The following is a 15114-nucleotide window of genomic DNA, read 5'->3' on the forward strand; positions in this document are numbered from 1 at the left end:
TCCACTCCAAGGACCTCTCCTCCGCCGGCGGTGTTTTTTTGTCAGCCTCTGAAATCAGTTCAATTGCCCTGGGGGGTACGAACAAAGGATCAGATTCAGGAAAGTCGTATTCCTGGTCGTAGTGCTGGTAATGCTGGTGAGTTACCGCCGTTCTGATATCCAAAAGTTCTTCCTGGCTGTAATAACACAAAAAAATGATGGATTAATAATGTAAGAGATAACACAAAAAAGATATATACTGCAGTTTCCTAAGCGCTAGAAGCACGGCAGCCCTATCTGTCGACGCCATCTGTCATCTGAGCTGTGCTTTATATCGGACATACACTCTGGATGGAATGTAGCCTAAGTGCCAGTCTGTTTGTGATTGACAATGACGGAGCAACGGGGTAGAAAAGAGCACAAAGAGATCCTGCACCAGGCTAGATGGAATGCACATTTCCTCCAAAACTCACTCCAGTAGAATCCATTGAGACACTGTAGACATGGCAGACATTTTGATAGTGTAATTTGTCTTCTTATCCAAAGCTGAAAGACCTCATCTCAGCTCCCTTGTGTAGTCCCACTGTATTGCTGACCCAGAAAGTAAATGTGTTCCTATGCCACCCAAGAGGCTGGGATGAAAACACATTCATATTCCCCAGATCCCTTCTATGTGGTTTGCAGTCAGACACACAGAGATACACTAGGGATACTGGGACCATGGTAGATGGTTTTCTGCTATGGCCTCTGCTCAATAGTCACTAGAAATTCTCTGCTAGTTGTGGTTCAGAAAATCAAGTTAGGTACAATCAGCTTCCCTCTGCTTCCTTGGAAGTATTCTGTTGTGATGTGTTGAAACATGTGCAGACCAGGGGTCGGCAAACATTTCGGCTCAAGGGCCACAGAATTTCAAGCGCCGCACAGATTTTTTGTAATTTATTTGATTGTAAATCCATTTGCAGGCCATGAAAAGTCCATTCTAATTTCTACATACTTTCTATCTAGTTTTAGACGTTCAAGAGTAAAAAAAAAAAAAAAAGAAGAAAGTATTTATCAAACCTCCCGTGGGCTGGATTGAATGGGCCGTAGTTTGCCCACACCTGGTGTAGAAGTTTCTTTCTCTACATCCCACTCTGACCCCCCCTCCCCCCCTCTCTCTGTCTCCCACCCTTTCTTCTCATTCACTCTCGCTCCTCTTTGTCTGTGTCTCTCTCCTCAGTCTGGACAAACATGTGCAGTCTCACCACAGGCACCACAAGCCGTTCAGATGCAAGCTCTGTCCTTTTAAGTCTGCTTACCTGAGCCGATTGAAGAGTCATCTGCACAAAGCGCACCCAGGTAAAAACCACACACCTCACTACTCTGTGCTCACCACAACTTCACGAGTGGTCATTGTTTGTTATGGGGCAAAACTTCTACTTCCAGTGCCTTCAAAGTTTTCACACCCCTTGAATTGTTCAACATTTTTGTTGTGTTACAGCCTAAATTTAAAATTGATTACATTTCGATTTTGTGTCACTGGCCTACGCTACCCCATAATGTCAAAGTACAATTATGTGTTTAGGCATTTTTACAAATTCATTTAAAAAATGTACGCTGAAATGTCTTGAGTCAATAAGTCAATTATCTGTACGGTCGTTCAGTCGAGCAGTGAATAACAAACACAGATTCAACAACAAAGACCAGGAATTTTTTCCAATGCCCCTATTGGAAGATCGGTAAAAAAAATAATCTGACATTAAATATCCTTTTGAGCATGGTGGAGTTATTACTTACACTTTGGATGGTGTATCAATACACCTAGTCACTACAAAGATACAGGCATCCTTCCTAACTCATTTGCCAGAGAGGAAGGAAACCGCTCAGGGATTTCACCTTGAGGCCAATGGTAACTTTACTTACTCCACAATACTAACCTAAATGACAGAGTGAAAAGTAGGAAGGCTGTATAGAATAAAACATATTCCAAAACATGCATCCTGTAAAGTGAAACTTTATGTCGTGAATAAAAAAGTGTTATGTTTGGGGCAAATCCAACACGTCACTTAGTACCACTCTTCATATTTTCAAGCAAGGTGGTGGCTGCATCATGTTATGGGTATGCTTGTCATTGGCAAGGACTAGGGATTTTTTTAAATAAAAATAATCTGAGGAAAACCTGGTTCAGCAGGATAATAACCTAGAACACAAGGCCAAATATACGCTGGCATGGCTTACCAATACATCATTGAATGTTCCTGAGTTTTTACTTAAATCATCTTGAAAATCTATGGCAAGGCTTGAAAATGGCTGTCTAGCAAGGATCAACAACCAACTTGTCGGAGTGTGAAAACATCTCTTAAAGAATAATGTGCAAATATTGTATAATCCAGGTGTGCAAAGCTCTTAGACTTTCCCAGAAATATTCACAGCTGTAATCAATTGATTCTAACATGTATTGGTTTAATACTTATGTAATCAAAATATATTAGTGTTTTATTTTTCATAAATGTTTTACAAATGTTTTTCTTCCGCTTTGACATTACAGAGTATTTTGTGTCGATCGTTGACAAGAAATGACAATTGAATCCATTTTAAGCACACCTTGTAACACAACAAAATGTGGAAAAAGTCAAGGTGTGTGAATACTTCCGGAAGGCACTGTAAGTAGAATTTTTACTCGTAGTTGGCTAAACGGCACAAACTGATCCTGAAACAGAATAGTGGGTTATTGACCACACCTGTGTATTGGGCTGTGGGCAAGTCTGAATGTCTGACTACCACAGCTGTTTGAGAATCTTAAATCAACACTAATATTGTCATTCCCTTAGGATGTCCCCTATGGGAATATCTTAAACTGAGTCTTGTGATTGAGTACATTGAATATCATAGCTATGCAAGTATTTGGTTGAGTCCAAAATGGTCAAAAAGTAGTGCACTATATAGAGAAAAGGGTGCCTAGGGAAAAGGGTGCCATTGCAGACGACGCAGCCTATATATTTTCTCTGTTCAATGTTATGTTTCTTTCATTAGATATTTTGTATTTTCGCAAAGGATTCTGTAGTCTACAGAAATTGATTCCACAGATGCAGCCAGTGAACCAATGCCCGAGCAGAGGAATAGATAGTCAATCATCACAAATGACAATGAGAATACAAAAAGTAGTCATGAATGGTTGTCTACAGTTATGATTGGAAAATAACACAGAAAGATGAGTCAACAACAATCAACAGTTGATTCAGATAATCGACTTCCGAACCAGAGCCATTTAGAATTTGATTACATTTTGAAAGTGTTCTGACATGGTCTGTTGGTGGTGGTGTCAAAAACACCATGTTTTCTGCTTCTGTTGTGTATTGTATCAATCTCACAATCATCCAGCCACTTATTTGCCTGTGGGTTTTGATTGCTGCCTTGGTAATGCATAATGTTTATGCTGTGGAATCCACACCCATTGTGCACAAACTGGTCGAGTCAACGGTGTTTCAACGTAATTTGTCAACTCATTGTGACGTAGAATCTACTAAAAGTCATCAAAACGGTTGTTTTTGAGGATAACATTTAAACCACAGGATTATGTCATCATGGTAACCAATTTTGACCTTGTATTAAAATATGTTGAATTTGTACCTTTGAAACAACGTCATATTTTCAATGTTATATACCCACCATCAGAGAAAGAAAATGATAAGCTGGGACGCACCCTCTACTGGAGAGTTGACCTATCTACAGTACCGTTACCTATTTAGTCTCCCATCCAGGGTTTTAACTTAAGGTCAGCCCTGCTGAGCTTTATATTTGTCACTGACTACTGCGAATGTGCTATCGTGAGAATGATTATTGAATCTATCTATTAATAACTAAATATATTCACTGTTGCTATCGAAGTCCTTTAAAGGGTAGGTTTAACAGGGCAAATAAAATATAACCATACTTTATAAGTGGTATATCGTCAAGGATACTATTTAGGCCTACGGCATTTGAAGTTGGTAACACCTAACGTTTCAATTCAACCCAGTGTTCAACAAAAAAATGTCCAATACATATAAGCCTAGGACTTCAAGCATATAGGTTGATTTCAGAAGTAATCGTCAAGTTAATAATGGACGTGTTGGATTCACGTCTCCAGCCGAAAATCAAAGATAAAGGATAGGAATTTACATTTTTACATTTAAGTCATTTAGCAGACGCTCTTATCCAGAGCGAAATGCACTTCATGTTGATATTTGTTTGCATTGTCAACCAAACACAATTCATTATTACTTTTGTAATACAGTAAATAGTCTTAAAGTAAATGCCATCTTGCAAACTATTGTAACAGTATTTAAAGAGTTTATTTTCAAAACGCCATATCCGCCTTTTTTTTTTTCTTTTTTTTTTTTACATTTGTCTGTTTCGTTCAGAAATGATTGCTTATGGGTACCTTCATGTTTGTGTAAAATATTACTGTTCTCAGTAATAGATTCATAGATTTTAGATCTGCTAAATGACAAAAATGTCAAATGTAAGTATTTTACATACAGATCACACCTTATTGTATTGAATAATTGATTATTTTATATATATATATATATTGATGTCACAAATGTATCATTTGTACAGTTTTTTTCATAGAAAATGTAGATATTTGTTACATTTGACTGTAAAACCTAGCAGTAATACTACTTATAAAAGTACAAATACAGAATATCTGACATTGTATTCCCATTTGATCCTTGGGCCAGATTCTATCAGATCCGTGCTAGCCGACACTTTCTCGTTCTAAACTTCTAACACAAGTGTGTGGCTTCGTGACAATGACCACAGGAGCAGCCGTTCTGATTTGACAGCTCTACCTCAGACACCGCCAAAGCACCTATGCATGCGGGTGTCTGCTATCGCCGGTTAATGCTTGATCTGACCTAGGCCTTTGTCATGCTTTTAAATAGTTGATAGTTGTTTCAAGACAACTAAACCAAAAATCAAACATTGTTTTTTTTATTGGAATTTGGTTGTTCTTTTAGATGGTTTTAAGCATAGTGATAATACGTTGGGAATTCAACAAACTACTTACCCTCCTTGTGAGTGGGTGAATAAAGATTGAAATGTCATTGATCAACATCTCAACTAAATATTACCAACATTTCCTCGTTGAAATGACATGGTGTGCACAGTGGGTAACGTGTGGTATGTGAATGCTGGTTCTCTCGATAAGGTGCAAAAGTCATTCAAGGGTAGATTAGCAGAAAATGAGTGTCAACACCCCTCTTTTCAGATCCGTCGGCTGGCTCTGTCTGTCTGGCTGAAAGCTTTTGGGCTTACTATATAGTATCAAGCCTATCGATTTTCCCTTGAATGGACTGAGGGTGGTCATCATAAAAATTGTTTTTTAAAAAAAATGGAAAATTGTTGACAGAGGCAGATTTTTGTGTCTTGTGCTACTCGAAGTCTGAACACTGAATGACATGCTCAACTCTATACTAAGTTGGATAAAGCCACTCTCAAAAGAGTTTCTCTCTGAACAAAGTTTATGCTCCTTTGCCAAAGAGAGAGAGTCCTTGCTTGTGCACTCTGTCTTTTTACCTTTTTAGCTGGGTTGAAACTGTGACTTCGGCATTAATGAAATTAGAATGATATGTTTGTTTACTTCATTTTAGCAGGGAGTCCCATTGAAATCAAGCCCGGCATGAGTACAATTCATAAAATGTACAGCATTCAAGCATACAACGTAATAAAAAACATACAATACTACAAGCAATTTAAGAACAAACACAATGAAGTCCTTCGTTAACGACTTGAACTGCCCCTAGAGGCACCAGACCATCAAAGTGCAGAAGGCTTTGCAGATTTCCTAATTCTTTAGTGATCAACGGGACCTCTAGCGTTAAGCCATCCCTGCTATTGGGTCTGGTAACTCGTATGTCTGCAATTTAACAATGAAGTAAGGTATCGTGGAAGTTTGCACTAGAAGGCTTTATAAACAAAAACAGAGCAGTGAATTGATCTACGAGACTTGAGAGAGGTCCATCCTACTTTCTGATAAAGAATGTAGTGATGTATTACTGGACCTATTGGTGTAATGAAAGGTAGTGCACTATGATAAACTGCGTTCAGTACAGTGGCAGCTGCATTCATATAGACAATCTCACCATAGTCTAAAGCTGGAATGAATGTCGACTGAATTATTATTTTCTTCTATATAACGAAAGGCAAGACATATTCCTATAAAATAAGCCCATTTGTAGTCTTAATTTCATAACTAACTCATTAACATCCTTTCTGAAAGATTTTCGTCAATCCAGACGCCCAGATATTTATAAGCGGGGACACGATCAATGAGGGCACCATCAAATGTACATAATTATATATAAATCATCAGATTACGTGAATTAGAAAATAACATACTGTACTTGGTTTCACCTGCATTTAGTACCAATTTGAGTTCAACGGAGGCTTTCTGCAGGGCATTAAAGGCAGACTGGAGCTCCGAAAGAGCCAGAGCCGACCGCGAGGGCAATAGCATACACAACAGTGTCATCTGCATACAGGAGTATAGTATGTATTAGAAAATAAATTGCAGAAAGACAAATATTGTTTATATAGACAGTAAAAAGTACAAGACCTAAAATTGACCCTTGCGGGACACCTTTCATAATGTCAAAGAAACCTGACTTAGCACCATCAGAAGAAACCCATTGTGTCCTGTCTATCAGGTAATTTTCAAACCAATTGCAAACTGCCTGACCCAGGTCAATGTTAGACAGTCTAAGAATGAACAGTGTCGAAAGCCTTTAACAGGTCTATAAAAGGGCAGCACTATTCCTTTTGTCAATGCTATTTACAATGTAATTTATTACCAAAGAAGCAACCGATATACGTAGTTTAGAGATTGGGTGAAAATTATTCATGTCCGAGGGGGTCATAATAAAACTGCGAGATTCATGAAAAATTGATTTCACTCCTGTTTACTCTTGACTCACACAGGCGTCTTTAGGTCCTTAAAAAGTGCTTTATAAAACCCTTCTATTATTATTATTTTACAGGCGAGAACACGTATAAGTGCTTGTCCTGCCCCTTCTCCTCAATGACTATCAGCCAACTGAAGGAGCACTCTCTGAGGGACCATGGGCAGGCCCTGACCCTCCCCAAGCTGCGCGCTGGCACTACCACCAACACCCAGGTTCCCCAGGCCGGCCACGATCCCCAGATCAGGCCCTTCAGGCTGGGCTCAGATCCTCACCAGACACCCCTGACCTCTGACCTTGACGGTAAGAGCTCCATCTGTAGCATCTAACAGATTGGGGGACTTTTATTGATCTTAGAGTTTTTGGTTTTGTTTATTTTTGTCTTATTTATTTATTCTTTATTTACCAGGAAATTCACAATTAGATAGATCACTTTTTCAAATTAGCCCTAATTTATAATTTATTCGATGATATGCAGTTTAGGAGCTGTTGACACAAATACACATTTTCAATTACTACCAGTACAAGTCTTGTTCATTTCATGTCTGGAGAGCATCAGAACTCAGCAGGGCAGCCCATTTCACCGCTTTGGGAAACATTGTGGTAGGAGTAAAAGCATGGTCTTCCTCTGAAATCACAGAATTCACGGAGTTAGACCTGATCAAACAGGATATATCTTTCTGATTGTGCCCATGACTGGTTCCCAGAAGGCGTTAATCTAGCGTGTCAGGTGCCCGGCTCTCCATGTGTCCAACCGACCGTCCGCTCTGTTCTAGAATGTTCTTGGCAGCTGTCATCTGCTGCTGGCCCAATGGAATTTTCCCTCTAGGTGGAAGTGGAACACAAAACATGGAACACAAGACAGAGCAGAGAAGCACTATGGAATGCAACCTCCATGTCACCGTTGGCTACAGAAAACAAATTAAGCATTGAGGAGGACCAGAGCCCATCAAATATCTCTCTCTCACTCTCAATCTTTGTAGCTTGGTAACATGGCAAAGCTGGTGGATTGCTTGCTAAACTTTTAGTTAGGTGTAGAGTTTTAAGCTATGAACGATCTCGTCTGTTGCTTGACTGTCTGTGATCGTATTGATACTAGTGTAAAACGATTTTTAAGATGACGAGCAATCGTTGCTGGAGGCTGCTACAGTTTTAATTCGATCACGCCGTTGGAGAACTTTGCTGCAATGCAGGACATTACAACCTTGTTGTGTCTTTGAAGTTTTACAGGGCTTCTCTCCTTGGCTGATCTTCTAAACTCCCCGACGACTCTGCTGCTTGCTGCTCCATGGTGGTTTTGCACTATTAAATACAGTACCAGTTTAAGGTTTGGACACACCAACTAATTTCAGGGTTTTTCATTATTGCTACTATTTTTTTTTACATTGAAGAATATAGTGAAGGGATCAAAACTATTAAATAACACATATGGAATCATGTACTACCCAAATAAATGTTAAACAAAATCAGAATATCTTTTATATTTTAGATTCTTCAAAGTAGCCACCCTTTTCCTTGATGACAGCTTTGCTGTCACACTCTTGGCATTCTCTCAACCAGCTTCGTGAGAAACGACAGTCCATCATTACTTTAAGACATTGACTTCAGTCAATGCGGAACATTTCAAGACCTTTGAAAGTTTCTTCAAGCGCATGTCGCAAAAACCATCAAGCGCTATGATGAAGCTGGTTCTCATGAGCACCACCACAGGAAAGGAAGAACCAGAGTTACCGCTGCTGCAGAGGATGGACATTAGACCAGTGGACATCTGTCCTTTGGTCTGATGAATACAAATTTGAGATTTTTAGTTCCAACCGCTGTGTCTTCGTGAGATGCAGAGTAGGTGAACGGATGATCTCTGCATGTGTGGTTCCCACCATGATGCATGGAGGAGGAGGTGTGATGGTGTGGGGGTGCTTTGCTGCTGACACTGTCTGTGATTTATTTAGAATTCAAGGCACACTTAGCCAGCATGTCTACCAAAGCATTCTGCAGCGATACGCCATACCATCTGGTTTGCGCTTAGTGGGACAATCATTTGTTTTTCAACAGGACAATGGCCCAACACACCTCCAGGCTGTGTAAGTATAAGTTTTCAGGGAAGACCCAAATGCAGACTGTGTTTAAGTAACTATGTTTATTACAGCAACAGAGGCAGGCAAACAACCGGTCAAGGCAGGCAGGGGTCGATAATCCAGAAAAGAGGTACAGGACAGCAGGCAGGCTCAGTGTCAGGGGCAGGCAGAGTGGTCAGGCAGGTGGGCTCAGAGTCAGAACAGGCAATGGTAAAAACCAGGAGGGCGAGAGAAAAAAAGAGACTTGGACAAAACAGGAGCTGAGACAAAATGCTGGTTGACTTGACAAGCAAGACCAACTGGCAGCAGCCAAACAGAGAACACAGGTATAAGTACCCAGGGGATAGTGGCGAAGAAGCAAGATTTCTGGCTCTCACAGACCTGTAACTTTTTCTTTAAGAGGCTCCTCTGTCCTCCACTCGTTACCTGTATTAATGGCACCTGTTTGAACTTGTTATCAGTATAAAAGACACCTGTCCACAACCTCAAACAGTCACACTCCAAACTCCACTATGGCCAAGACCAAAGAGCTGTCAAAGGACACCAGAAACAAAATTGTAGACCTGCACCAGGCTGGGAAGACTGAATCTGCAATAGGTAAGCATCTTGGTTTGAAGAAATCAACTGTGGGAGCAATTATTAGGAAATGGAAGACATACAAGACCACTGATAATCTCCCTCGGTCTGGGGCTCCACGCAAGATCTCACCCCGTGGGGTCAAAATGATCACAAGAACGGTGGGCAAAAATCCCAGAACCACACGGGGGGACCTAGTGAATGACCTGCAGAGAGCTGGGACCAAAGTAACAAAGCCTACCATCAGCAACACACTACGCCGCCAGGGACTCAAATCCTGCAGTGCCAGACGTGTCCCCCTGCTTAAGCCAGTACATGTCCAGGCCCGTCTGAAGTTTGCTAGAGAGCATTTGGATGATCCAGAAGAAGATTGGGATAATGTCATATGGTCAGATGAAACCAAAATATAACTTTTTGGTAAAAACTCAACTCATCGTGTTTGGAGGACAAAGGATGCTGAGTTGCATCCAAAGAACACCATACCTACTGTGAAGCATGGGGGTGGAAACATCATGATTTGGGGCTGTTTTTCTGCAAAGGGACCAGGACAACTGATCCGTGTAAAGGAAAGAATGAATGGGGCCATGTATCATGAGATTTTGAGTGAAAGCCTCCTTCCATCAGCAAGGGTATTGAAGATGAAACGTGGCTGGGTCTTTCAGCATGATCCCAAACACACCGCCCGGGCAACGAAGGAGTGGCTTCGTAGGAAGCATTTCAAGGTCCTGGAGTGGCCTAGCCAGTCTCCAGATCTCAACACCATAGAAAATATTTGGAGGAAGTTGAAAGTCTGTGTTGCCCAGCAACAGCCCCAAAACATCACTGCTCTAGAGGAGATCTGCATGGAGAAAAAAACATACCAGCAACAGTGTGTGAAAACCTTGTGAAGACAGAAAACATTTGACTTCTGTCATTGCCAACAAAGGGTATATAACAAAGTATTGAGGTAAACTTTTGTTATTGACCAAATACTTATTTTCCACCATAATTTGCAAATAAATTCATAAAAAATCCTACAATGTGATTTTCTGGATTTTTTTTCTCATTTTGTCTGTCATAGTTAGTGTACCTATGATGAAAATTACAGGCCTCTCTCTTTTTAAGTGGGAGAACTTGCACAATTGGTGGCTGACTAAATACTTTTTTGCCCCACTGTAAATGTGTCACATATCATCTATAGTTGTATCTCATGCTCTATGAAGGGTTAATAAATGTGGCATAACTGTGGCATAACCACCCATGTCAAATGCGACACAACCCACTATGTCAAATATTACACAAAGCTGTGTTTTAAGTAAAGCATAATAAAGGCTTTATAAATCATAATAGATTGAGGCTTCACAAAGAATGTATAACCTTGTCATGCATATTTGTAGAGCATTGCAATGCCACGATAGTGGGTTCCATTCCCGGGACAGCCCATGGAAATGTATGCACGCGTACACATGACTGCAATTTGCTTTGGATAAAAGTGTCTGCTAAATTGCATACATTATATTACTCTAAGCCAGGATGGCCCAACCGTTTTTTCTCTTGGGTGCATCGCCAAGATTGAACCTGACCTCAAGTGCAGTCATGCACAGCAAATGAATGAAATGTATCAAATTACATTGCTGGACTTTTGGAAACTTAATATATGTGTATTGTTTAAAAAATAAATACAAGGAAATGTATGGTTTAACTATGTTTTTAATGTTTATATGTGTTACTTGTTAGTGATAATTCCCTTTATGTATGTGTCTTGAATGACCAAAAGTGTCTGACTTGATATACTGAACAAGTGTCTGTCCAACGTTTCATGAGCTGACATAAAAGATCCCATACATTTTCCATGAGCACAAAAAGCTTATCTCCCTCAAATTTGGTGCACAAATTTGTTTACATCCCTGTTAATGAGCATTCCTTCTTTGCCAGTATAATCCATTCACCTGACAGCTGTGGCATATCAAGGAGCTGATTTAACAGCATGATCAATACACCTTGTGCTGGGGACAATAAAAGACCACTCTAAAATGTGCAGTTTTATCACACAACACAATGATGGGGACGATAAAAGGCCATTCTAAATTGTGCAGTTTTCTCACACAACACAATGCCACAGATGTCTCAAATTTTAGGGAGTGTGCAATTGGCATGCTGACTGCAGGAATGTCCGCCAGAGCTGTTGCCAGAGAATTGAATGTACATTTCTCTACCATAAGCCTCCTCCAACATTGTTTTAGAGAATTTGGTAGTACATCTAACCAGCCTCACAACCGCAGACCAGGACCTCCACATCCAGCTTCTTCACCTGCGGGATCGTCTGTGACCAGCCACCCAGACAGCTGATGAAACTGTAGGTTTGCACAAATTTCTACACAAACTGTCAGAAACTTCTTCAGGGAAACTCATTTGCGTGCTCGTCGTCCTCAGCAGGGTCTCGACCTGACTGCAATTCGGCGTCGTAACCGACTTCAGTGTGCAAATGCTTGCCACTGGAGAATCCCGGTTTCCACTGTGGTTGAGCAATTTCCTGATGTCAACGTTGTGAACCGAGTGCCCCATGCTGGCGGTGGGATTATGGTATGGGCAGGCATAAGCTATGGACAACAAACACAATAGCATTTTATCGATGGCAATTTGAATCCACAGAGGTACCGTGTCGAGATCCCGAGGCCCATTGTCGTGCCATTCATCCGCCACCGTCACCTCTTGTTTCAGCATGATAATAGATTGACATGTACGTCCGTGTGTTCCACTTACCACCAATATCAAGCAACTTCCCACAGCCATTGAAGAGGAGTGGGACAACATTTCACAGGCCACAATCAACAGCCTGATCAACTCTATGTGAAGGAGATGTGTCACGATGCATGAGACAAATGGTGGTCACACCAGATACTGACTGGTTTTCTGGTCCACACCCTTATCTTTTTTTAAAGTTATCTGTGACTAACAGATGCATATCTATATTCCCAGTCATGAAATCCATAGATTAGGGCATAATTCATTCATTTCAATTGACTGATTTCCTTATATGAGCTGTAACTCAGTAAAAGATTTGTTTTATGAATGACGTTGCGCTGTAATTTTTGTTTAGTGTAGTAAGTAAAGCATCCTATGATAAATCTTTATGGATGTTTTATGAATGACTGAAGCTGTCTCACTTCAAACAAAGTATAACAGGACACCTACATAGTGTCAATACATGGTTATTAACGCTCTGCTGATAAATTAAGTGTGTGTGTGTGTGTCAGAGCCAAGATGATTTGGAGTAGTCTTACGTGAGACTACCGCACCAGGTATTCGTCTTCTGTTCCCATGTTGGAGAGCAGGGCTTGATTGCAATCTGTTACAATGGTGCCAAGTTGTTGTGGCTGATCTTTCAGCGGGAGAGTGGGGGAATGTGTCAAAGACCTGACTTGGTCCATCAAGGCACGGTATGGCTCGTTATATAGTTTTGTTTGTGTACTGAAGAACAGGTGATTTGCTTCCAGAAGAAACACACTTTCAATTTCCTTATGTTGGCGGGCTTTCATAAAGATAAGTGTTTTTTGGTATAATGCCGTCTCCAGGCTATTGCGCACACAGCACATCTAAGCCTGAGATATCAACCATTCAATGTTGGCCTTAGAATTCTATGGTCACGCCCACTATGGGAGCGACCTTACTGAGTTTTCACTATTTAAGACAGCTACAAAGTAATCATTATGGCTATACCCTGTCCATTTCCATAATGTCTCTTCTTAAAATTGCATTTTAAACTTAACCCTAATTAATGAAGGTGTAATGTTTCTCTTGTGGTGAAGGAGAGTCGGACCAAAATGCAGCGTGTAGATTGCGATCCATGTTTAATAAACAAACGTAAAACACGAATCAATACAAAATACTACAAAAACAAAGAACGTAATAGCCTATACTTGTGAAAACTAACACAGAGACAGGAACAAGGACACTAAGGACAATCACCCACGAAACACACAAAGAATATGGCTGCCTAAATATGGTTCCCAATCAGAGACAACGATAAACACCTGCCTCTGAGAACCACTTCAGACAGCCATAGACTTAACTAGAACACCCCACTAAGCTACAATCCCAATACATACACACCACATACAAAAACCCATGTCACACCCTGGCCTGACCAAATAAATGAAGATAAACAAAATACTTCGACCAGGGCGTGACAGAAGGCCACGTTTCATGCATTGGTCCACCAGACCTTCCACGCGTGGTGGACCAATGCATCAAACTTGGCCTTCATTTTGGCCTTCATTCAAATATTAGGTGTAATGTGACGAACATGACTTCACTTTAGAGAGTGTGCCATCCTTCAGCACAACATGTCACCCTTTTATAAAGCACATGTTTATATCATATCGAGATGGAGGGTTATGTCACCTTTGACACACAGTAATGATACGTTTATGAACCCGTTGTAAAAGCATGACATACAGGTACAGATGCTTTAACACATTTATGTAGTGCTTATGAAAGCCTTATGAAGCCTTTATAAGCTGAACGTCATTTCAAGCAGGACCCAGTTTTCTTTCCCAAGTAAGAAAGTAAGAAATGCATTTTTTTTTTAAATCAGTTTTTGCTGTCTTCTGCGCTCGCTTCATCTTGGCACTGCTGAATGAAGTATTTTTCACATGCAGACATCCTTTCACCGGTACTTGGATTTATTTATTGATGTGGTGTACTCTGGAAGTAGGACAAGTAGATGAGGTTGCTCATTGATATTATACACTACACTGGGAATGGGAGGGGACGGAGGGGGAGTTGTGGTGACAATCACAGGCACTGTTCTGGGATGTTATAGTAGAGCTGTGATGGGGTTTGAATTCCATTCCAGGATCATCTGGAATTCCAGAAGAAAAACCCTGCACACTTCAAATCCATTCTGATTCTGAAGCGATGTTTACTTATTTGGGTCTTTGGGTAAATCCTCACACTTCTCAGATTCTGGGTGTTAGGAAGTTATTGTATCCTGGTTAATGGTAATATTTCCTCCATGATTATCATTCACCATGTCCACACTCGGCCCTTCTCTGTAATTACAGTTGAAGTCGGAAGTTTACATACACCTTAGTCAACTACGTTTAAACTTAGTTTTTCACAATTCCTGACATTTAATCCTAGTGAAAATGCCCTGTCTTTTTTATTACCTTTATTTAACTAGGCATGTCAGTTAAGAATAAATTCTTATTTTCAATGACAGCCTAGGAACAGCTTCCTGTTCAGTGGCAGAAGGACAGATTTGCACCTTGTCAGCTCAGGGTTTGAACTTGCAACCTTCCGGTTACTAGTCCAATGCTCTAACCACTAGGCTACCCTGCCACCCCAAGGTCTTAGGTCAGTTAGGATCACCACCTTATTTTAAGAATGTGAAATGTCAATATAATAGTTGAGAGAATGATTTATTTCAGCTTTTATTTCTTCCATCACATTCCCAGTGGGTCAGAAGTTTACATACACTGTCAGGATTTGGCCAGGGTTGTTTCCCGGTTTTGGTCACTAGATGCCCCCATTGTGCCTTTTGACCTTTTGTTTTTATTGATCCCCATTATTATTTGCAC

The 15114-nt window shown here is 40.5% G+C and overlaps 1 protein-coding gene across 3 annotated transcripts in view; it reads left to right on the forward strand.

Moving 5' to 3' along the window:
• The window catches only part of LOC118387936 (zinc finger protein 462-like), a 90950-nt gene that overhangs the window by 62094 nt on the left and 13742 nt on the right, over positions 1 to 15114 (forward strand). For 2 of the 3 annotated variants that reach the window (XM_035776786.2, XM_035776785.2), the window contains exons 6-7: positions 1199 to 1317; positions 6981 to 7205. In XM_035776786.2, the coding sequence (XP_035632679.1) occupies positions 1199 to 1317; positions 6981 to 7205 (344 nt within the window). The remainder of the gene's footprint in view (positions 1 to 1198; positions 1318 to 6980; positions 7206 to 15114) is intronic. The other variant, XM_035776787.2, reaches the window with a different exon arrangement.

This window comes from Oncorhynchus keta, chromosome 9, assembly GCF_023373465.1.
Source record: "Oncorhynchus keta strain PuntledgeMale-10-30-2019 chromosome 9, Oket_V2, whole genome shotgun sequence".
NCBI classification, from domain to species: domain Eukaryota; kingdom Metazoa; phylum Chordata; class Actinopteri; order Salmoniformes; family Salmonidae; genus Oncorhynchus; species Oncorhynchus keta.